The sequence below is a fragment of the Chinchilla lanigera genome, unplaced genomic scaffold (genome assembly GCF_000276665.1).
Source record: "Chinchilla lanigera isolate Chin_1 unplaced genomic scaffold, ChiLan1.0 scaffold00014, whole genome shotgun sequence".
Lineage (NCBI taxonomy): Eukaryota > Metazoa > Chordata > Mammalia > Rodentia > Chinchillidae > Chinchilla > Chinchilla lanigera.
The window spans coordinates 22,752,364-22,777,883 of NW_004955415.1; the positions used below are offsets into that span (position 1 = coordinate 22,752,364).

General features: G+C 43.6%; 1 protein-coding gene across 1 annotated transcript in view; it reads left to right on the plus strand.

Moving 5' to 3' along the window:
- Ism1 (isthmin 1, angiogenesis inhibitor) overlaps positions 1-25,520 on the plus strand; it is a gene marked incomplete in the record, with an annotated part of 67,197 nt that overhangs the window by 29,830 nt on the left and 11,847 nt on the right. Inside the window, 2 exon segments of the mRNA XM_005380884.2 lie at positions 11,076-11,315; positions 20,804-21,068. Coding sequence (XP_005380941.1) covers positions 11,076-11,315; positions 20,804-21,068 — 505 coding nt within the window.

Here is a 25,520-nt window from a genome sequence, read left to right on the forward strand (position 1 = left end):
GAACTGTCTCCCTAGTACTGTACCCGATATATGATAAATACCAAGAAGTGTTTGTTGAATGAATCTATGAATGAAATAAACATCCTAGTCATTTACAGAGAAAGGTAAGCCAAGATATGTCAAGGGCTCATAATTTCATTAGTTGCCAGTTCTCCAGGCAGGCACCAAACTGTTTCCCTGGAAGAGAACAGAACAGCCATCTAAATAAGAACGATCCTGAGAGGCAGGTGGGAAGTGGAATTCTCCTGGTGGCTTACAGCTTTCTCTTTACCTTAGGCCACAGTTGGTCTATGATAGCTCATAATTATTTATAGTGTCGGTAGGGAGCCCTCTCATAAACGAACACTACTAGTTCCTGGCAGCCCACAGCTGTACAGGTGCATCATGAAAGTGCAAAGGGGAACTGTTAAGTCTCAGCTCTGAATCTTTGAAAAACTGGCTGTGTGGAGCCGTTAATAAAGAAGCTCATGTAAATGAAGAAAGTAGCAGGCAGAGGTCGGAATTTTCCAACAGATTTTACCCAGTTTTGAGTTAGCAGGTAGCAGGATAGGAGAAAGGATGCATTCTAATCTTTGCAAGTAGCATGTTAAATCTCCCTCCTTTGATTTGATTTGATGTTTTCAGCATTTGAATAAGGACTTGTAAAAATTGCTGTAATGGAATTTCTCCAGAACAAGTACCTCTTGAAGATTCCAGCCCAAAGGCATCAAAAGTGATTGACAGAGGTTTTCTGCAGCTCTCACCCTTACCCAAGAGCATTTTATAGAAGAAATAACTGAGTTTTGTAGCAGCTAGCTTTGGGCTGTGTAACAAACCACTTTGACTCCATAATCTTAAAAGCACAAACCTTTATTATTTCTCATGATTCTCTGACTCAGCTCCTCTTGTCTGAGTTGGCTCAGCTGGGGCTGGACAGTCAGGGATGAGCTCCATCTGAGTGACTGGCCATTAGCCCGCTGGCTGGTGTGGGATAGATGGCCTTTGCTCCATTTTTCTCTAACCATTGACCAGGCCAGCTCAGGCTTCTTCAGAGATTCCAGAGGGCAAGAAAACAAGCAATCCCCAAAGCGTAAGCACTTTTCAAATCTCTGTTGTCTTCCTTTAGTCACAATAAGCATCAGAGCCAAGTTCAAGGTTTGTATGGGAGGCACCTGCCCAAGGAGTGGATGTTTAAAGGAAGATTGTGGACATTTTAGACCTCTCTGCCACAGGTGCAGAGGTACAGTGACCTAACAAAAGTCACACAACTGAGAGGCCATGCTGGGACCTAGATCTAGGCCTCCTAACTCCTGCTCCAGGCCCTGACACAGTACCGTGGACCCTTTTTAGGAGTTCCAAGGATAAGATCCAGTTCCTTTTCAAAACTATTTTGGAAGTACTCAGAACGTAGAACTTCATGGAAGATTTCAGTAAAAGGTTTGAGTTTAGACATCTAGAAGACTCCATCTCTTTAATTTGAATAGTCACTGGGCAGGCTTCCCAAGCCAAGCCTACCCCAGGCCTCAGCCTCTGAACTCTGCATCCCATACTCCTGCCTTCCTGGTCTCCCTCCCAAAGCAAAGTACCGGCCTTGGCCTGGGACTTGGGACCCCTCATTTCACTTAGAGACACACAGACCCACTGCCTGAAGTGTTCACCTCCTGGGTTTCCTTGTCCATTGGACATCCTGTTTTTCTGGTCAAGGGAGGATTTGGATATTTGGGTCTATTAAGCACGCTGATGGCCCTCTTAAAATTGGGCCATGGAAAATGAGTCCTCAGTAATCACCACTGTGTTTTCTTTGCCAGTAATGGAGAAAGCACGACTTGAAAAATCCCCATTAATCCGTATGGATTAAATATTTGCTCAGAGTTGACTTGCAGAGGACATTGAGCTCTAATGTGGCCAAAGAACAGGGACTGAAGCCCCCTGGTGGCCACCACTGTGCTGTCCCTTACAGCCCTTGGCAAGGTAGCTCCGGCCTTGAATTCAAATACACAGAGGCATTTATCAAAGTGTTCTTTCCAAACAAGTCCACTTCCACCTCCCCTCTGAGAAGAATTCTGGAAAATATAATTTCTCTATCTTCTTACATTTACAGGAATGTTTTAAATGATGAGTGGATTTTTTTTTTTCCAAATTGGCTCTCTACTTTTGTATCTTAGACTTGAAAGAATAATTTGAGCTTTAGTTTAGTTAATTCTTTAGTTTAATAGGACATAAATGAAATGGGCCCTGGAAAGTTATCCCTCTGTTTTCCTTGCCAACAGTGGAGAAAGTACTACTTGAAAAATCACTAGTAATCCAGTTTCAAGATCAAAGAAAGTTACAGAGTATTCAGGATGAACCAGCAAAGTGTTGACTTTCATTTTGTTGGGTGGCCCCAAGAGCCTTCATTAGGAAAGATGCCCAAGGGCAGTGGCCCCTCCTCCACAGAGCCAGCTCCCTGCACAACTGCAGTACATTGACAATTCTTCTTCTCTTCTGAAGCATCGCCTGAGATCATAAGCAAGGTCACTCCCAGGCCTTAAAGTAAACATCCTCATGATACATTCTGCCATCATAACGAGAGATTCCTTAGCTATTAGTCAGACTTTTAACAGAAAGTTCCATTGGTTCCCAACTGGGACTGCACACGACTGCATTCTTGAAACATGATATGCCTGTGTCCCTAGTTTCCAGGGTCCCAGGGTTCAGGGTCCCCTGGTGCACTGAAACACATGTCTGGCCACACTCTCTCTGCCAGGAATAGTTCCTGAAAGGACATTACATTGGTGTGCTTGCTGGAGCCATTGGTATTTGCTCCATTCCTGCTGTCCAAAGGGGACTGATCACAGTTATACACAGGCAGAACAAGAGCACAAGGTGGATAGCTGTGGCATCCATGAATTCATGATTTCCATTTGCTCCCTGATGGATCCTGGTTACCTCTTCCTAACACCCCACAGAAAAGCCTTCCCCACCCCTGCTGCTATGCCCAAAGTGACAATCTCCATCCCTGTTCTTGAACACCAAGTATAAGTGTGCTCCTCAAGAAAACAGATTTTAAGAACTGAAACTCATTTGATTCATTCTCCCGGTTTCTCCTCCTAGGAGTGCTCACTCCTCAATCATGTGTGAAGATAATCGATGTGCCCTTTGTTCTTTTATCTCCCCAAATGGAAAAACTTTTGCTTTTCCTTTGAAATCCTAGTAGTGGCATTCTTGAATTTATTTTTAGATGGTGGAAGTTTTCCAGACAAAATCGATGCCCAGCACAGATAAAACCCCCACTATGTTTATCGTGGGTAGAAGAAAACAGAGCATTTTAATGTGGAAGGAGTGCAGCCATATGCCTGGGTGCACTATGGTTTCCTTTAATCTGGAAAAAGGAAACAAGCATTGTCAATAATAATGTGCAGATGTCCAGCTCCAAATGAGGACATATTGCTAATTAGCTATATTGTTAGTACGTTTTAAGGAGAGACTGTAGTGACGTTAATTATAATCTCTGTTGTTTGTTGTTCAAAGTCTGTGAGACCAAATGCATTGCTAATAATATCTTCTTTAATATCTTCAATAGATGATTCCTGGATTTTTTTTTTCTTTAGAATCCCACATAAAAGCCACATTAGTAGTAATGAGGCCTGTACCCTGAGCCTAATTAAAACAAAATCTAACAAGGCCCATAGCCATCATTATCATCAACGAGTACTTATTGGGTGCCCCCTGAGCCTATGGAATTGAGGGTGCAAGGTTCAGAGAATGCAGATATGACCCATCCTTTGCCCTCCAGAAATTTGCCATTCAGTCGGCCTCCAAGAAGTCTGCCTGGTTGTGTTAATCTAGGAATACTTACCACAGCCTTAAAAAGAAAAGTCACTATTGGGCATGGTCACACATGCCTATAATCCCAACTATTAGGCAGGCTAAGGTAAGAGGATCACAAGTGTAAGGCCAGGCTCAGCAATTTAGAGAGACTCTGTCTCAATACTGAAAAAAAATCTAATAATGGCTAAGAATATAGTTTGGTGGTAGGTCACTTGTCTAGCATATGCATGGCCCTAGGTTTTAGCCCCAGTACCACAAAAGAGACAGAGACAGAGACAGAGACAGGGAAGGGAACTAAAACTATTCTAGATAGCCCCAATTTGTTACAAGTTTTATATCCTTTCTGGAGGCTTAGGAAGGAATCAAATGAGCTCTGTCTTTTCACAAGCCAGTCTTTGGTTGGTGTTCACAGAATAGAGTAGATGGCTACTTGCAAACTAGAGCAACTGTCCTTAGCACATTTTTTCCAAAAGTGTATCCATTGCCCATTTCCTTGATTTTCCCTCTCTAGGTGATTATCCTAATGTGCCCTGTGGCTTGGTTGGCCAAAGAACCTCATTCTTTCTCCCTTGTAGTCACAAGCCTATGCCAAATGACCAGCTGGGGAACTCTGGTTATTCTGACCTTGATGTGGCTGCAGTGATCCCCCTTGGTCATGTGGACAGTCCAAGTGAGCAGCTCCCACAGTGCAGTGGGTGGAGGCAGTAGACATCCTCGATCTTGGGCCAGAGATGTACTCAGTATGAAGGGAACAAATGACTACATCCTCTGAGTTTATCATCTTAGAAATTGCACAAAGCCTACAAATGAGAGATATTCTTTTTTCAGTGCTTCTCACCAGAGCACTCCCAGAGCTATTCAGGGTCAGGGGATGAGGGCAAAGAAGGAAGAGGAGATGCCAACACCACAGAGCTTTGGCACATCTCCCAGTGACCTCCAGAATGCCACCAAGGAAGTGATAACTAGTGCAAAAGTCACAACAGTGTGACAGAAAGTGCTCAGACCAAAGGCGGGTGTGCAAAGACCTGTGGGGGTTGGACCAACATTTCTACTGTTATCTCATACTTAGGACCGCAAGGTGGTTCTAATCATCACACCCGCTCCATCTCAGCTCTAAAGGGCTGTCACACCTCAGAAGTCCTTTGCAGGATGAGGACAAACTTCCAAACCCAGCTTCCCCTGCTCTGTCCTCTTCACATGCCTCACCTGCTTGTTTTTTATTTGATCTTTGGTATTAGCTCAAACAGTACTTCATCAGGAAAACCTTTTTGTTTAATATCAATTTTCAGGGAGTTGTATAATACCTACCTCAAATGGTGACAATACTTTCGTCTAATTTTTTGGCTCTTCCAAGCATCACCATGGAAAATCCATGGACTCACAATTTTCAGACTCTGTGTGCATCAGTCAAGTACAGTGTTTTGTTTGTTCGTTTGTAGTGCCCAGATTGTTCGATCTCTGAGCAGAGGAGGCCCTTCAAGTTGTTTTCTGTGTTCTTTCGTGAAGACCTTGATAATCACTGAAATCTCCCCTGCTGTCTGACACAGCAAAATGTCCCAAATTAATCTCTGCCTTCCTGCCCAAGCTCTGGATGTGGCTGCTTGTCCGAGGAGCATGGTTCCTTTCACTGAGGACAACTCTTTGAAGCTTACTGGTAACACTTTAATACAATTTTTAAAAAATATTATTTTGCACAATGAGCAATAAATTTTTTTCAGAACATAAAATGTAGGTACTAAAACAATGAATAGATTCTGTGAATATCTGCCGAGGGTGTAAATGAAGATCTGGGGTAGTGCACTGGGGGAGTTAGCAGAAGACCACAGCATTCATTGCCTGACTGCCATGTGAAATACTCCATCGTGTCTCATCAGAGCAGTACTTCTGTCAGTAAGGGTTTGAATTCAGCTAGAAAGATCAGAAAACTAAACATATAGTCAAGTAGCTAAACAAGGGTTTCACTTTTCAAATTGTTTTTATTGATGCATATTTGTGGGGTATGCTATGATAAATCAATGCATGCATGCAATGTGTAATGAACAAATCAGGGTAATTAGCATTTCCATCTCCTCAAACATTGATCATTTTTATATGTTGGTGATTTTTAGACTCTTCTAATTATTTTGAAAAATATATATATGATAAATCACTGTAGACTACAGTTACCCAACTGTGCAATAGAACAGAACTAGCTGTTCCTATCCAACTCTAGTTCCGTACTCAGTATCTCACCCCCCTCTGTGTGCTTGTCTCCATACCCTTCCCATGCTTTAGTGATCCCTGTTCCACTTTTGTCTTCATTGACACTGATTTTTTTTTTTAGCTTCTGCAAATGTGTAGAAAGAACATGTAGGTAAGTATTTATTTTCCTGTGCTTGGCTTCTTTGACCTAACATGATATCCTCCAATTCTGCAGCCAACTTCATGCTTTATGGCCAAGTAATATTCAGAAGAAACTGAAAGAGCATGGTGCTGGCATAAAAATAGACACAGCACCCAACCAATACAATGATATGGAGGATCTTCCCCCGCCCATTGAATTCAGGCTCTTTACACTAAGCTACACCCTCCTTTTTAATATGTGTTTAAGAGAACATGTCCCTAAGTCACCAAGTTGCCCAGGCTGGGCTCAAACTCACAATTATCCTTCCTCAGCCCCCCAGAGTGCTGGGATTAAAGGCGTATGCCACTATGTCTGGCTTTTTCTTGATTGTAGCAGCTCTAAACTTAGAAACAGGAAAGGAAACATTGCTACTGGTGCTGCAGCACTGACAATGTTAACATCAGTGTTAATGATAATGGTAAGAGACATTCTGAGACCACCACGCCAGGGTTCATATGATAATCCTACAGTGCTGTCCAGGACCTAAGCTCCTCCTCCTTTCTCATCAACCACACTTACATACAGCTTTCAATTTCATGTCTGCCATCTACTTCATTTCTGCTCCAGCTCTGTGTCTTCTTTTCATGCAAGAGAAGGTAGAAGAGAGAAAAGCAAAAGGTAAAGCTGAATCTGCCTCCTTTTCACCTATTCCAACCAGCACCTTTTACTTACCTCTGACTGGGCAGAACTGTGTCACATGACCATCTCTACCTGCATTGGATCCTGGGAAATGTAGGTAGTGAACTACATCCTCCCCTGGAAAAAAACGTTGAATTAAAGAAAGAAAAAAATAGATATTGGATAAACAAGGTCCACCATAGTACTCCCATCAAAGGCAAAATACAAGACTGCAAGTGCATGATGTTTTTATTACTATTCTTATTTTAGATAAGATGAAATGGTAAAATAATGAAGCTACACACAAAAAAGGGAAACATCAGTCAGTAGCTGGATAATTTAGCCAACCTAGACCATTTGTCTCTGCAGGTGAGCCATGCTTGCACATAAACCATGTAGTAAATTTAGTTCTGATTTCCTTTTCATTGGGAGTTACAGCTCTAAAATTAGTGCCGCAGGAGGGTCAATGGCTACTGTTGCTCTGCTTCATTATTGCCAGTGTCAGCTCATAGGTGAAAGATCAACCCAAAGACACACGGTGGGGAAAGAAACATTTTCCTGATCCGAGCAGGCTGCCTCTCTTCGCTTTTAACTCAGGCAAAATGAATTCTACGGCATCTCCGAAAGACTGGTGATGCTTCTCTTCATAAATTCCCAGACGTTCTCAAACTTTTGTTTCAAGGAAGAGTTTGAGTATCTAAATAAAACACAAACTGTTTAAATCTTTACTTTGTAGTCTGCCTTTCCTGAGAATCTTTATGCTGTTAGATTAACTTAGGTGGGGCACTCACTGGGAAGCCAGGTGACAGCTAGAGTGATGGAGTGATGTCTTCAACAGGACCTCTGGGAGCATTCTGCAAGGAAGATATGCCGTGTGTCCCACTGGACCTTTTCAAGAAAAGAAGGAAGAGAAAAGAAAAAATATATATACATAAGATAGATACGATAGTTATACTGTTGACGTCCTTTAGTTCATTAAAAATGGTTTGTGCTTACACTGATCAATTATGTATGCCTATATCGTATGATCTGAGCAACTAATTTGATAATATGCAATACATTAACCTTTGTTAATCTCTTATTATCTTGTTTTGAAATTCTGTATTTTTTTAATTTTTACAAATTTTTTTCTCTTTAAAATAAAAAGAAAGAAAGACCTTTTCCTGCACCATGCACAGAACAGTCTGTCTTGTCCTGTCCCACATTTAAAATCCAGGTCACCAAAATTATGGCTACTCCCAAATCTTGTTATCTATTAAATAAAATGAAGTTTCATCTTATGGGACCCATTCTTAGACATGACCCTTTTACGCTAGGATTTCCAGTTTCTGAACAGTTTAGGGTCAAGGAGCCAAGGTTTCCAGTTAACTATGCTTTGGAACAAGTACAAGAGTAATAGAGAGTCAGAGATTGCAATTAGTATTTTTTTTATTATTTCCCATCTTCCAACTACTTTGCAAACACTGAGCTGGTGTCTAGGGGGCAGGGTGGTTGGGGAGAGATGGAGCAATGCCACAATTGTCTGCATAACTCAAGCCAAAACATACTGAAACCCTGGTCCTCTGACTATTCCCAGCAGAGGCATTGTGGCCTGAATTGCCCAGACAGTAGCCCTAACTCTACACTTCTCTTTTATTGTGTAGGCACAACCCAACTCAAGTTATATTGGCCATCCTGCTGGAAGGGTGCAGGACTGTTATTTTCTGCTCTGCTTTTCATAGAGGGTCTTTGAGCCAAAGAGAGTTTAAAGGGTTGCTTTGCTCTAAGATTAAGCCAGGATCACTCTGTGGTGGTGGATTTCTTATCAAAAAAATCAAGAATCAGATCAAGAAATTAATCAGATTCAATCATTGCTTTCTCAGACATCTAAGCAAATTGTTAAATAGCAGAAAAAAATACATTTCCCAACTCTTCTCCTAAAATACAACTTTTAGTAGTAGGAAGAGTAGTTCATTATAGAGGAATAAAAAGAACTCCATTTTTAACCCAGTTAACAGTGTGTCTAGTTGTTACAGTGAAGTTAGGTCTTGACTTGAAAGCAATTGGGAAGCAAATACTGGGACCATTCTGTAACTTACACTCCTAAGTCATGGGCAATACATTCGGATCCAGCTGTCCTCCCTAACACCACTAGGGGGTTTTAGGGGTGGGCATCCAGAGATAAAAGTGAGAGAACCACTGCATTCAGTCATCTTCTCTTTGAGGTGTGACAGCAAAGTCTTATCTGAGGAAAGACATAGCCTGCCCTCCTCTTGTTTCTTTCTATGTGTTTCGGATCAATCAAAGACTAATACGTTTGGCTTCTGTTGTATAGAACAGTGCCTCGGAGTGCCAGGGCAACTGCCCTGCAGGATGGACCAGGACACAAAGCCATTGCGGAGATGGGGCTGGAAAGGTTAACAGAGATCCTGCGCCTGGCCATGTGTCCTGAGCAAAAAGGAAAGATGAGCAAAAACATGAAGAAAATCAGCACGCTTTCTTTCCAGTCACTGCATGTTTTAAAGAGGAAGCAAACATGATCTCTGAGTTCTCTCGTTGGCCTTTTCAAATTGTCACAAAGTGGTCTGTGTGCATTTCATTGCCAGGCCATTCCTGACCTTGGGTACTCGGAGTCATGAATGTTTTGATACCAGATGTAACCCCTTTGGCTGGGTCAAAGGGGCTGTCAAGGGAACAGGGAGTGCGTGTGGAAACAGTGTGCTGGAATATAACTCCCAAACCCCCAGACGTGCCCAAGAATAACAAGACCATTAACCACTGACCCAAACGCTGGTGAAATTCTATCTCCACATCTCCTCCCACCAGTAAACATGAAAATCTCATCCCTGAAGGGCTGAAGAAAGCCTCCAATGAGAGATTCAGGGAGAATGAGGAGGAGAAGGGCTGGGTTGGCAAAGAAGTTCAGCAACTTCCATCCTTTTCAATCACTAGAAAACTTGTCCCCCAGTGACAAGTAGACAGAGATATGTTTCACTACCTGGGAAAAATAATGGCTCTGCACTTCTTTTGGGATAAATGCATTAAGTTTCTGAATGCGTTTTTGTCAGTTTTCTTTGGCTGTCTCAATCTCTTCATCCTCATCTCTTGTGGTTCTCCATATCCTTCACTCTACACCAGCCTCACTGACCTTTCTGCTTTTCAAATTGACAAAGTTAACTCCTGACCTCCTAGGACTATGTTATTTGCTGTTCCCTTTACGGAAATGCAACCCCAGATCATCACAGGTGCTCTCTTCTCTCATTCAGATCTTACATCAAATGCCACCTCCCTGGAGAGGCTTTTCCTGATCACTTGTTTAGTATTTTCTCTACCATCTTCTTCTTTCTTCTGTTCTTAGCAGTCACTAATCTCTAATCTGAGCTTGTTTATGCATGTAGGTATGTACGTGCCTATCGTTTATTCCTCCCAGCTAGATGTGTATTCCAAAAGAATAGGTCCCATGTTTGTGTTCTTATTGCTGTTTCTCCTAACCTTACCATGTTGTTGGCTTTTGTTGATTAGATTGATGGATAGATGAATTGACAGAGGGTGGGTAGTGGGATAGAAGGATGGGTGGACACATGGGTAGACAGAAGGATGAGTAGATTGTTGGTGGATGGACATGATACATGCATGGATGGACATGGATAGATAGAAAGACAGTTGGATGGATAAATGAATACAGTTAGTGGTTTTACTTTAGTATTTTATCCAGTTTGGCCAGATCTTTTGCTCCACTTCCCATACCAAAGAAGCAAACTGGACACAAGGACTGTAACTAAAGCTGGGGTGGTTACTCAGGTGAAAGTATGAAAAAGAAATTATAACCTGTCGGGCGCAATGGTGCCTGCCTGTAATCCCAGCACTTGGGAGGCTGAGACAGGAGGATCACTGTGAGTTTGAGGCTAGCCTGGGCTACATAGTAAACTCAAGGCCAGCCTGAACTACACAGCAAGACCCTGTCTCAAAAAAAAAAAAAAAGTCCTGCTTCTAGCTTTAAATGAGTACCTATTCTCTTTCAAAATAGCTCTTTTTGTTTTGATGTATATTGATGCTTCATGAATAGTGTATAGTTCATTAACCCTGAGAAAATTCCTAGCGAGAAGGCTGAGAGAAGTTTCTTGATGATTTTGCTTTTTAAAGATAGAAAGCTAAAGCCTGTGGTAGCAGAGAGTTGGAAATACTGTGCTGGTTTAACTCCAGCCAGTGGATTTGTCCTTCCTCCTGAATTTAATGTACTGTTAAGTGTGGCATTTTAAATCATGTGCCTTCTAGTTATTGCTTGTTTGCTTGTTTTTTGTTTTAGAATAACCTTAACCTGGAAGGTGACTCTGCATCAGAAACTGGCTTTCCTCTTTCCAAAGAAGTACCAGGGGAGCCTCTTGACCACCACGCCACACATCAGCCCTTTCCCAGAGAGCGATTCCCACAAGAGACTGGGCACCCCTCCTTGCAAAGAGATGGCCCACGATCCTTTCTCCTGGACTTGCCAAACTTTCCAGATCTTTCCAAAGCTGATATCAATGGGCAGAATCCAAATATCCAGGTAATTTTTGGCAGCTGGAAGGTGAAAGGAAATGAAACAGTCTGTCTTTTGTTTCCTGATCCAATTCCAGTGGAAACTTCTGCCTTCCTTTACTTTCTTTCCTAACCTTTCCACAGCTCCTACTTCTGATCTTGTTGTCGCCTTTAGAACAATACTGTCTTTTTCCGCTACAGTACTCCTGGTTGTGGGGTGCACCATTATTTTATTTTATAAGGAACTCAGAAAATGAAAATACAACACACATGGCACAGCAAGGATTATAAAATGCATCCTGATTTCAGAGACAAAACAAATAGTGCGCCCTGGAATCAATGAAATGTTGTAGCTATGAGAAAGAGTCCCTGGAACTAAAAATAATAACACTCCTCTGCATTGAAAGGGCCCCTCTGCTTCACAAAGTATATGCTGATCTGACCTGATCTGATCCTCAGGAAGGAGACAAAGCACTTGTCGTTTTCCCCAGTACCAGAAATAACACAGCAGGCCCTCTGAATACTACTGTTCGGTTCACCCAAGGTCACACAACTAGGAAACAGTCATTGTCGGGCTCAAATTCAGGCCTTCAGGCTCCCAAGAATACTCAGCCCCCACTCCATTTGCCAGAAGCAGATTCTTCATTTGGCGTGTTGCTCGCACCTTCCTCTATTTCTTCCCAAAGATGATCGCCCTGATCGTAGAGAGAGGTACAACCTCCTGGCCATCTTGCCCCTCCCTAGCTCCTGTCCTCATACACCTGCTTCCATACTTCTAGTTTTGTTCCTGATTCTTTTCATTTGTAAAGACAGTTTTTCCTTTTTCTTCCTCTCTGCCCCAGAGGAAGATATGCTGTTAGCATATTGGGCTGAAATCTCCTTAATGTGGTTTCAGAGCAGTCAGTTCTTAAAGAAGTTCTCTCTCTCTCTCTCTCTCTCTCTGTCTCTCTCTGTCTCTCTCTGTCTCTCTCTCTCTCTCTCCCCCTCTCCCTCTGTCTCTCTCAATCTCTCTCTCTCTGTCTCCCCTCTGCATGATACCCTTTTAGATAAAGCTGGATAACAGATGTCACTGAGTGCACAACCTAGTTAAAATACATCAACAGCCCCTGCTGTGTACAAGACAGTGCATTAAGTTATAGGAAATAGGTGTCACTGTTCCAGCTACTAAATAAGACAGTGCCAGAGGGGTTCTGGAGATGGCAAAAGAAAAGCTGTATGTTCCACCATGGGCAGATGTCACTAGACAGAAAGAAGCAGTGTACGGCTCTGTGGATGCTACAGAGCGAGAAATGCTTTGGAGGTCACAGTGACTCATGCACAGAAATCATCGCATCCCCCAATTAATATTTCTGATGAGTCTGGTCTCGTACCTGATTAGCTGGAATATCAGTCCTTTTGCTCCAGTGCCTCCTCCGCAGGAACTGGCCACAGGACTCTGTTAGCGCACAGTGGGTCCACATTGGGGGAGGTGCCAGTTGATGAAGGAGGCGCCCGCATCTCCACAGTCCTCTGCTCCAGTTTGCTCCCTATCCTGGCTTCCTATTCAGGAAGCCATGGTTCATTGTTTCTAGATTTTAGGGTTGCAGGACCAGGCAGCCCTCACTCTAAGAGAGCTTAATCGATGCCCCCAGACAATCTTAAGTTTCCTATGGCTGTATTTGTTGCCTGGAGGTAGAGACTGTCACTGCAGGGCTTACTGATGAGGACTGAGCTGTTAAAGTCACAGAGTTAAGAATTTCTGCTGTAAACTTTCAGGAAAATGCCTGGATGCAGGAGACTGGAAGCCTGCAGGCTTTTCCACTGTTCCTACATTGAGAAGTTCCTGGGTGCCTAGTTCTAGCTAAGAATTGAATTTAGGACAGACTTTCCATATTCTTTCCTGCCTCCTAGATGAAATTGGGAGCTGCAGAGCTAGAAATCCGATAACTTCCCCTAATAAAAGGTAAGGGACAATCAGGAAGTGCGGATCCTTTGCAGCCCAGGGGACAGACAGTGATGAGCTCAGTAGAGCAGCCAGGGCAACAGTGCGTTTTTCATCATTATCAGCTGAGCCATGGAGCCAAACAGGAAGTGAGGAATGCCTGGCTTCGAGGGGAAAGGCAGCTGTTGGAGCTGCCAGGTGTGGAAAGAAGCAGACTGAGGTGGAGAGCAGAGCATAAGCATAGGAAGAGTCTTGAGAAGGCCATGCTGGGCCATCGATGCTCCAATGTGAGGATCTCTCTGGCAAAGTCCCTTGAACTTGCATAAAATGCAGCTTCCTTGTGAGCTGTCACGAAAGCATAGTTATGAATGGAAACCATGAGGCTTCAAGGTAAGCCCCCAAGCCACCTGCGTTCATAGACTGGAAACACATAGTGCTGTGCTTTCACTGTGTCCTACCCATCTTCAGCACAGGAGTGAGAAGCTCATCTCTGGGTGGTGCTTTTGAAAGGGACTTTTTGGAGGACAAGGAAGGAAGAAGGGACAGAGCCAGCTATCAGAGGGCTCATATGTTTCTGGGTTTACCTTTGGATCCAAAGACCATAACTCCCAAGAGTAAAGGCATCCTCCAGATTCAAATATCCCGGTTATTGGCATATGGGATCTAAAGCTAATGCAGCTCTCACGTAGATACTGTTAAACCCAAATAGTCCCAAAGTCCAGGCTGACACCTCCTATTTGCTGGCTGAGTTATTCCTTTTCATTTTAGACTATCCCTGTGTGTTAACCTTCTGAGGGGAGTACAGGGGGGCAGGTGAAGCCAAGGTTGCATTGATCTGATGATTTCTTGACTCTAAAATGACAGAGTGTTCATTTCTGGCCTTCTGACTCTAGAAGACTGCAAAAGGTTAGCATTGGTTATTTCAAAAGACGTTCGAAGAAAGAAAGAAGCAGCTGCTGTCCCTGGGATCCCCAGGCCTATGTCTGTGTGTGAGTGTGTGAGCACACAGCTCCAGCCGCTACAACCCTATGCCCCGCTGCACTTGACTAACCCCGCTCCCTGGTGGTCCTTTAAAATGTGAGGTGCTTTCTACAAGGAGGGTGATGGCTTCCGTGCTGGCAGCCTTCACTCCTTCCTTAGAGCACTCCTCTTTTGTTGAAATTCACTGGTTTGACACAGGACAGATTCAGCCAAACAGATAGCTTTGCTGGTCTCTGTGGGCCCCGTCAAAGCTTCTTCTCTCCCTGGGTAGTGGAGTGAAGACAGGTGAGGGGGGCATCCGTGGGGGACTTCCGTTGCCAGGGCCCCTGGCCTCATCTGCTTTCTCCCCTGCAAGCCTCCTCCCTTGCTCTTGATTGGGCCTGAACAGGAATAGAGACCCCTTTCTCTGACGCTCACCACTTCTCAAGCTCCGGGAGTGTGTCCCACACTCTGGGGGTGAATCTTCTGTCTTTCCTGTGCAAACAGCCTGCACCTCTCCAAAGTCAATTGCAGAGTTCCTGTGAAGCTGGCGTCCATCGGGCTTCTTGACTTTTAGGTTGGAAAAATCCTTCTAAAAGCCCCAACCTCTGCTTCTGGAGAGCATTTTAACCCCCATGAGTCAGGCAGCCTCTTCCCCAAGTGAATCAGACTCTCTATGTTAAGAATGGCCTCTAGCTGTGGAAGTGAATGGGAAAAAAGCAAAAATAATAACACAGAATGCAAACAGCCTCAAACTTCTGAACTGAAGATGAATTGAATTTCATCTCCATGTTAAATTTGAAACAATGCAAGAAGTTGAGTTTGTTTGAAAAAAAAAAAAAAAGAAATCACTCAGGAAAACAAATAAATCCCCCACCACAAGTGAGGCTTGAACTTTAGAATCTTTGGCTGAGTTTTTGTTCTTCAGCTGATGATCAGATAGCAAAGACAAAAATCTCTAAAATGAACTCATTGTTAGGCTTACGGCATCAATTCATTACTACAGTAGCTGTGCAACCAAAACTTTCTCATTTCTGGATCAAAGTGAGGTTAGAATTTATTTCAACCAATGTACTTATTTCTTTTTCTTCCATTGAGAAGGGTTTAAAAACATTCCTGTAAGACCTTTCCTCCCTTGCACAAACTGTGCACATGGCCACAGGCCTCTTGATGTAATCAGAGGAGCTGGCCTCGGCTACAAATGTCATATGCGCTTCTACTCCTGATTTCCCCTCCTTTTTCTCCAGAATACTTTTGGAATGTGGGTCTGGCTGAATAAGGGCCAAGAAATGTCTGTGCCCAAGATACTGACGCACACACCCATGGCAACGCACCTGTACCTCCCAGACTCATGGGAAGCTGCTCCTTGTAACGTGATCCATGGCATCAAACTGGCCTGCGTTAGGGGTCTGGCGCCCCTGCTTAGGAAGGCAAATTTGGACTCTGTAGCCTCATGCGATTCTTCAGCCTCTCTGTGCCTCAGTTTCCTTGTCTATAAAATTGGAACAAAGGTGGTACCCACGAATATGCTGTGTACACCTACGCAGTATAAAATTATACTAACGTACAGTTGTCTCCGAGGAGTGGAGGGGGGCATCCATATGAAGTGTGTAGCACAGGGCCCTGTATGTGCTAAGCTTCCCATAACCTTAGATGCTGCCTGGGGATGGTAACAGGGATGGAGAAGACAAAGAAACATCTAGAAAGCTGGGAATCAGAAGACCTCATTTAGAGACCAGCTCTACACCTTCTCTGCAGTTAACCATGGCAAGTTGAATTCTTTAAGTCAATTTCTGTGCCTGAAAATTGGGTCTAAATTGTGTAGAACAGGCAGTAACACTTGGGGGAGTACATAGTCGCAGATCTCTGAGATGAGCCACCATTCTCCAGGGATACCTCAGTTGCTTTTAGAGCATCCGTGGGTTTGAGATGAGTGGATTAAGTATGTTCTTTGACTCTTCGTGTTCTTTCTGCAGCACTTGTCAAAGAAGGGATAGGGAGATCATGAACCTGTGCTGCAGGCAGGTCTCTGGATGCCCTGTGCTCCCAAGGAAAGATTTTTCATCTGGGAAATACTGACCGGCACCTACCAAGCTCTCTTGCTCTCACCTCTGCTCACAAGGCTTAGCAGGCCAACAAGCAGAAAGACCCTCCTGGGTTTTGCATGGCACCTGTGACTTCCACAGTCTTGAGAATATTGGTCTGCTATTATTAGCTAGACTGAGAGTTGTCTTAGCTTTACGACAGGAAGTGTTTTGCATGAACCAGTAGCGGACACCTGTACTTCCGGTGCTCAGGGGCTAAGGCAGGAAGATCACTTGAGTTTGAGGCCAGCCTGAATTACATAGTAAGACCCTATCTCAAATAAATAAACAAATAAACAAACCAAAAAGAAAAAAGGAAAAGAATATATTTTTTCTGAGCAAGGATGGCTTGCTTATAATATAAATTTTTTGGTTTTTCGTTTGTTTTTTGTGATACTGGGGATTGAACTCAAGGTTTATGCCCTGAGCTACATCCTTAGCCATTTTTAACTTTTTTTAAATTTTGAGATAGGGTTGCTAAGTTCAGACGGGGCTCAGACTCGTGATTCTCCTGCCTGAGCTGCACAGAGGACTTAATTTCAGCCTTACTTATCAAAAGAGAAAAAGCTGATCAACGTACATGGATCTTATCCTCATTTGCCACTTTGGGATAGAATTGTCCAGATTGACACCTGCTTGGGATTCTCTTTCTTGGACCCAGGGAGGCTCTGCCAGAAGTTGGACCTGGAGCTTTTGCATGAGTTCCCCTTTTATGATCATCTTGATTTGTGGTGTGGAAAAGCCCAGAAAAAACAAATATACTAAGACACTTGGCTTGTCTGCATTATGAATGAGAAACAATGCAAGGATCCAGTCAGTCAGCTTGAAAACCTGCTGTGTTCTGTCCACACCTCCGGCTCTTTCACATGGAAGATTGTTCAAGACATCTTTACAAAGCAATTCCTTGATGCAAAAAAAAAAAAAAAAAAAAAAAATCGCATAAATAGAATGAAAGCAACAGGAAATATAAAACTAATCCCTACCATTTGAGCAGTCATTGATCATGCTCATTAAGTCTTTTTATTTGGATGCCTCTGAAATTTCAGGTTCGAGGTTAGATTTCTTCTTCTGATATCAGTATGAAGTTTCTACATTGTTAACTGTGGAGAAGGGTGGATCCTAAGATTTGTTTTTTGTTTTGTTTTATAATTCATTTGAGGGAATGGCTAGGAATTAAAGGGGAAAAAGAAACCTCTAAGCTGTTGAGATTTAGTCATTGATATAGTTTTTGGAGTAAATTCGTATTTTGCTCCTTGTTGCCCATCCAGGCAAGAAATCTATTTTGTTTGGATCTGAGCAGCAATTTGGGGGGAAAATCGTATTGAGGGTAATAGCTTAAAATATGGAATTGTTTTATTCCCAGGTCGGAGAAATTGCCGGGCAAGTTTTGTTGAAGCAATTCCTTTGACGCCAGTCTGAGTACAGATGGAATACCAAGACTCTTGGGCACATTTGCCCTTATCTCTTACCCAGAGACTGATTTCATTACCATAATTGCAGAGTTGCCTGGCTCCTGGCAGCCTCTCCCTACCAAGACCTTTAATAGCCTTGTAGGTGATTGTTGTAGAGCAGTCTGTCTGCAGGCTGAGAGGAGAGGGGTGGGCTGCAAAAGAGAAAGCTGGTGTCTCCAAGGCTCAGCATTTCCAGTCCTTCATTGGTTCGGCACCACCCAGCCATGTGGTCCTTTTGCACTTGTCCTTTGAAGGCTCCGTGTGAGTTCCCACTACTCTCCAGCAACAGCAGAGACACCAGATATGCGATGTCTTTCTCATCTTCCCTTCCCTTTTTTCTTTTCTGGCAATTACTGAAAACCTCCATAATTATTTATAAATATGCAAGGGATGCCCACAAGGCTAGAGTAATCATGGTGGCCTGGACCAAATGGTAGCCTTCTTCGCATCCTGCAACAGAGGAGAAAGCTCCATTTGGGCTTCTGTGTATGAGCATACGCCTGGAGGCTACCACTCTGACCAAGTGTCTGGACCTTGGGAAACCACAGCCCAGGACTACCATTGGCTGGGAACTTTCTGTAAATGTCCCAGTGAGCAGGACCCTAGCCTTTCCATTCCACAAAACGAAGTGGCTGTTTGTTTCCGGGATGGGCACATGCCAGTGTGATTTGGCAGAGCACCTCAGAAACTCTTCAGATGTCAGGTCAGGGCAGAACTGGGAATGCATTTGCCCAGTACATTTTGCGCTGAGTACTTGGACTGCATGTTTCTGATTCATTTGCACATAACTTATCCAGGGGTGTTGCAAGAGCTATGTGATAGCCAAAGGAACCCAGTGAGTCTTTTATTACATTTTTAAAACAAGCTTCTTTATGTTGATTGTCTCTTGGAGCCAAGATGCTGCATTCTTCCAGCCCCATGACAGACTTCAAAAGTAGGCTTCATAAATCCGAAGGACAAGTTCTAACCTTAGCTCTGGGATGATCTGCTCTGACCCCAGCGCTGGGTCTAGACTCTGAGAAGAGTGCACATCTTAGCTGGGAAAACATGGTCTTGAGGACCTTGTGCTCACATCTCTGCACACCCTGTAGCATCCAGCCCACCACCAGTATCCTTGACCTCTTTTCCCCATTTGTCTCTTGAAGAAATTATACTTATTTTTGAGGGGGGGCGGTTTGAGATAGAGTCTCATTACGTAATGCAGGCTGGCATTGAACTTGCTTATGTAGCCCAAGCTGGCCTCAAACTCATGGTGATCCTCCTGCCTCAGCCTCCCAGGTGCTGGGATTACAGAAGAGACTATACTTCTGTTATTTACTTTTTCAGAGGCAGTGTAGTAAAGCTGATGAGAGCATTGCCTCTGGAGCCACCCTAAAACTTCATAGCTTCAAGCACTGACCACTGGATTGTTCATAGTTCTGTAGGTCAGGAATTTGAGTAAAATTCATCAGGGTGAGCTTGGCTCAGTTACCTGTTTTTAGAAGTGACCAAACTAGGGCCAAATGCTCCAAAATGGCCCCAATTATAGGGCTTTGGAGCTGGATGTTGACCAAAGTGTCTCATTTCTCCTCCATGCAGACTGTCTCTTTACTTGGTCTCTATCCACGCACTGACCTAGCCTTTCTTGCGTACCAGTGGCAATATTCTAAGAGAAGGAAAAGAGAAGCTGCAAGGCATCTTAAGATCAGTCATAATGTTACTGTACCCCCAGAACTGAACCAAGTGAGTCACAAGGCCAGAAATTGAAAGGGAGTATGTATTAGTCAGTTTTCCATTGCTATGACCAAATACCTAAAAAAACAACTTAGAAGAGTTTATTTTGGCTTATGGTTTCAGAGGTTTTAGTCCATGGCAGGGGTGGGGGTACTGCTTTTAGGCTTGTGGTGAGGGAGAAACATCATGGTAGAGGGAACGTTGTTCAACTCATGGCAGCCAGGAACCAGAAAGAAACAGGAAGAGGAAGGGGCCGGGAACAGTATATAATCTTGAAAGCCACATCCCTAGTGACTTGCTTCATCCAATGTGGCCTCACCTCCTATGAAGCCCTTTCAGCAGTGATTTATTCATTCTATCTACTCATTTATTCATCCATCAGTGAGATTTATTCACTCTATTCATCCATGAGTGAGGCCAGCACCCTCCTGATCAGTCACCTCTCTAAGTCCCACCTCTTGAGTGTTGCTGCACTGAGGATGTACCCTGCAGTGAGACTTTGGGGACCACTTCATATTTAAACCATAACAGAAGGAAAATAGATTAAATAGTCTCATCTAGGTAGGACATTCAGAAAAGTGCCTGAAACAGCATTAATATAATGCACAGTAAGTGTAATGTTTTATTATGATTATCCTTGCATCACTTCAGGAATAGATCCAGTACATGCTTACCCCTTGAACGGAAGTCTTTCAGCACCATAGTTGCTAGTAAATCAAAAACCTTGTGTGTTAGTTACTTTTCTCATTGCTGTGACAAAATACACAATGCTCAAAGTTAAAGGCAGGAAAGCTTTATTTGGCTGTTTGTAGAGGTTTTTATTCCCTACTCTGCTGGCTCCAAACAGGGTGGTTTGGCAGATTGACATCACAGAGGAGAACAGTTCATGGTGGGCAGAGATTAGCAAAAGCACCAAGACAGAGGAAGAGAGAGAGAGGCCTATTTCTGTCTCTTGTATGGTATCCGGTCTACCAGGATTAGGGCAGTGCCAGTCCAGTCAGTGAGTCCATCCAGCAATCACCCATCCTTAATCCCAGCACCCTTAATCCTAGCATGGTACTATGAATCAGTCACATACTCTAGATTCTGCCACCTCCAAAAAAATCCCTATGACTTCATGAGGCTTTGAGGGGACATCTAGACACAAGCCATACACCTTGGTAATGCCTTGGTTTCTCCCAGCCTGAGGTCATATTCCATCCAGTTGTAGAGTTCATGTAGGCCATCCCTGGATGTCTTCCCTTCCCTGTCACCATGCAATCTGAGTTTTCTTTCCTGAGCGATATAGCCACCACTTCCCTCGGCTCTCTCAGACTTTCTTCCAAGGGTCACACAGCCTGGAGGCAGTGGACTCCACATTGACCCTGGCCTGTTCTGAATTCTTCAGGTCACCATAGAGGTGGTCGACGGTCCAGACTCTGAAGGAGATAAAGATCAGCATCCGGAGAATAAGCCCAGCTGGTCAGTCCCATCCCCCGACTGGCAGGCCTGGTGGCAGAGGTCCTTGTCCTTGGCGAGGGCCAACAGCGGGGACCAGGACTACAAGTATGACAGTACCTCAGATGACAGCAACTTCCTCAACCCCCCCAGGGGGTGGGACCGTCCGGCCCCAGGCCACCAGACTTTTGAAACCAAAGAGCAGCCAGAATATGGTGAGTTTACCACTCAGTAATATAAAATTGGTGGGGAGAATAAATAAGGCCTAGCAGACACGGAGCCAAGCCAAACCCAGTTTACAGTATGTGGCTTTTGGTCTTCTGTGAGGCAGACCTCATAAAGGCTGTGTTCCACAGACGCCCCAGTGAGGCACCAGCAGCCACAGTTTTCCGGAGAGACTATAATTTTAAAATAATAGGAATTATCCTTGGAGAGAGTTTTCTTTAGGGTCTTTGGGGTTCTCTCTGTCTTTTCTTCCCCAAATTTTTAGCTTTATTTCTAAAAATGAAGTAATGAAATTAACCTCAGTGTATTTTTTACTGTAAAAAATTCATATTGAGAGCAGTGTGATAAAAGGGATGTGTAATTAAAGGGATATGTATGTTTGCTGCTTCCTTTGACCAGGCAACTGGGTTATGTTTCATACCAGCAGCGCAGTGGCCATTGGAAATCCATGCAAACATTTGTGACGTGGTTTGTCAAAGGAAGCCCTCTCCCAATAAATGTTAAGTCCCTCAGTTGATACATCTAGTTTCTCCTGTTTTTAAAGTAGGACAGATGTGGTAACAGACAACTTCCAAGCTCAGTGATGTAAGATAAGAAAAGCTCATTTTTGCCTTGAATTGAGGGGGGAGACAAGGTAAGGGAGACTCAGAGTCACTCTGTGATTTGGGATCTAGCTTTCTCCTTCCATCTTGGAGCTCTACAACCCGTTAGGGGCTGACTTATACCCTCGATGCTCTGCATCTGGCTGCTAACCAGAGAATATGCGAAGCTGGAGGGAGAACAAACACATGCTTAACCCTTCTATCTTGGAGGTGACGCCCATCACATCTACTCACATTCTGTTGCCAAAACCTGATCATGTGGCCCCATACAGATGCAAGGATCCAGAGAAATAAATGTGTGTGGCTAAGTAAAGGAGAGAACACTTTTGCAAGTATCTAGCCAGCCTTAGTGGGGAACTAGACAGTAAGAATATTTGCTGTCTTATGAATGCACCCATCATCAAGGTGGCTTCATCACCAACAGACTTTGGAGTGAACAGTGTATGATGAGGATGACTCGTACCATTTGCACACTCACCTTTACCTCTTTTTCTACAGAAAGACAAGTTCTATTTTAGAGAGTTATTTCTGCCCACTAAGAGATGATTCTAGGCAACTTCCAAAACAACAAGACAGTTCTTTTTCTAGCCACATCATTTGACTGATCGACCACCATTCATTAAGAGCATGCCTTGGGTCTGACATCATGCTAGGTGCAAAAAATCCCAAGGTGAAAGGATCAGTCCTTTCCTAAAAAAGAGCTCACCCATCTCATGACAAAAAGAGAAAAATTAACTAATAAAGCAGTGTAGTGCCATCATAGAGATACACATCAAATAGGGGAGCAGAAAGAGGACTCCATACCCCTGCCTGTCAAGTGACTCATGAAATTCCCACAGGAACTCTAATTTATCTATTTCCAAGGGCAAGAACTGGGGATCATAGGTAACATTTATAAGTACTTACACTGCACCAGTCCCTCTTGGTGGCATTTCACATAGGTTGGCTCATGTGACTAGCTCTCTGAGGCAGATACTTCGTTTATAGATGGGAAAAACAAAGGCTGCAGAAGTTAAGCAACTTGACTTAGAGGGTACAGACCTGTAACTCATCTCAGGAAGTTTGCATCCAGAATCTTAGCTACTCTCCCTTTCTATCTCTCTGGGGAGAAAGTAGCACAACTCTTAGGACAGTAAAGTGGATCTAGATATGAATGCAAAACCGGGATCTCTGGGGGTCAGAGCGAGGCATCACTGTCTTCCAAACTCGTGAATGATCCCGGGGTACAGCCCGGGGGGAAGGCCGCTGCTCTCCCCTGCTGAACAGAGGTGTGTGAGTGAAAGAAACCTGGAACCTGCCTGTGCTTCCTTCTTTATTTTCTCAGCCAAGGTCACCACACAATTCTTATGCTTACTCAAGTTTGAGGACCATGATTAGAAATAATTTCTTCATGTAAAGCTTTTATAGATCTGCTCTGTTGAGCTCATGAGAATTAGGAACACTGTGTCCTTTTCAAATGTGAGGATGGAATTTGCTTCTACCAGGGCAGTTCCTGTGCATTGGCCACCCTCACCACATTGTCCCGGAGGACCTGTGGAGTTCCCTGGACTCAAATCTTGCTGCATCTTTGGGCCATCAGGAAGCTCCCATCTCCTATGATTTTGAAGTATCTCTTAGTATCTTCTCCCTCACTAGACTAGATATCAGCATTGATACTTTATAAATAAAACCTTGCCCTTCATAGTATGGTAAGTAGTGTTTCTCCCACCTTTCTGTGCAGATCGATAACTGGGGTTTTGTTGGAATACAACTTCTCACACAACAGGTGTAGGAAAGAGACAGAAGCCAAGGAAAGCTGGCCCCAACAGTCCCCTCTGAGCCATACTTGGAGTAGCAAGACTGTAAGCACATCACGGCCACTGAGTAGCGTGGGCAGCTTGAGTGGATGATAGTTCTTAGATAACTGCTTAAGGGATGTGTGTTTTCCAGAATTCTGTACAGCATCTGAGAATTCTCTTTTTATTTCAATCTGAGAATTCTCTTTTTATTTCAATCCATGAAAAAGCTATGGAGCAATTTGTAAGTATTTACTCCTGTATTGAGTGCTTGGGGTGGAGACAGGGAGAGAACACACCATCCTGGAAGGGGAGGCTCGTGCAGTACAGGTCACTGTGTCTCAAGGCGTGCTGCCCTGTCTCAGATAGACTGAAACTGCCACCAAAGCTGGTCTTTGCAGAGGAAGTGGACTTTTGAAGGTGGGATTTTTAAACAGAAGTTTAGATGTTTGTGGGCAAAGAGTGCTTCAGAAAATCTAAGATGCAATGAATAATATATAATGGCAACTGTAGGATAGAAGTGTTATAAAATATACACCAGAGGTAAACCTAGCTTGTGGTGATGGAAACACATACTGTGGGGATGCCAAAAGTCAGTTTGATGGTGCAGGATATGTAAATACCTCCTGCAGATGCTTCAGTTGTCCAGGGCAAAGAGAGTCCAACTAAACATGTATCTGTGTGATGGTAATAGACCATTCTCAAAATTACCCATAATGGAACTGGGAGGACACTGCTTATTAGCAGGGTTAGGACTCAGTTCATTGAAATTGTCTAATTAGTCATGGTTCTATGTCAGTAGAAAATTCCAGAGTAATTTCTTTTCATGAATTTTTTCTTTGTAATGCTGAATTATGGCCGTATCAGTGAGTACCTTAAAGAAGTCAGGCCAACTTGAGCCAAAATCAAAGCTACTCTAGCAGGTAAACATGTTAGGCAGCCATGTTTACCTCTCTGAGCCTCTGTTTCTCCATGCATAGAATGAGGAGGCTTCTACCTGTTTCTTGGGATTATTGTAGGTGTTAACTGTAGCTGCTGTCATCTAGGATTACGGTGCAGGTTTTCAGTGGTCAAGCCAATACCCAGGTCAATTCAGTTGGCCCTGACATTGTAACTGATCCACAGAACATTAAGTACTCTAAAACTGTAAAAGTACTATTTTACAATCAAACACATCCTTGAAACCCAGCTTTCAGCTCATTGCATAGCAGATCACCATCTTCCTTCCTTGAGTTCTGCTTTATCACAGGTAGGAACTGTCAAAACACATATAAACTTTACCAGGAATTTTTTCCTGTGGTTGTTGTTATCTTTGTTGTTAACACCCATGTTCTTCTCTGAACAATATTCTCTGACAGGTGAACAAATAAGAACACACTTGTTTTATTATTGCAGAAAGAGCTTATGCTCTCAAAGTTTGTCCCAGTCAGAAATTCCCTTTCTGCCCTTGGCCCACATGAAACATACAGAAATCCCCAAGATCTTTGCTGTGGTGCTGCTGTGGACCAGTATGTGGACCAGTGGACCACATGTGGACCAGTATGTGATGGAGGCTTCAGGGTACTGAGCTCACAGGCACACTTTTTCCCAGGACATCATTTTATCTCATTGCCAGCCTTGATAGAAATGATTAATCACATGGCTATAATCTTAGTGCCTGATTTTAAGGGATTTGCATTTTCTAAAATAAAATGGCTTTATGAGCATTTACAACAAAGATGTGGAGAAGCCACTTACTGGGATAATAAATCCTTGATGGTTCCAGAGACTACTCTGAGACCAATCTAGCCAGCACACTTTAGGGAGGATTTTGCAATGTATTTGTAACAGGTTTTGTTGCTTACTAACACCCATTCCGCAGTTTAGCAGCTTTAAAGAACAAAAGGTTTTCCCTCATGAGTCTGCAGATAGTCAGGACTGTTGACTTGGGCCAGCTTAGCTGGGTTGGAAGGTCACTGATGGTTCCTCACAGTGATGGGGCCTCCTTAGATAGCTGGAATCTGAGAGGGCTGGGGCCTCTCTCCACCTGTTCTCTTACTCTCCAAGGCTAGCCTGGGCTCTTCAA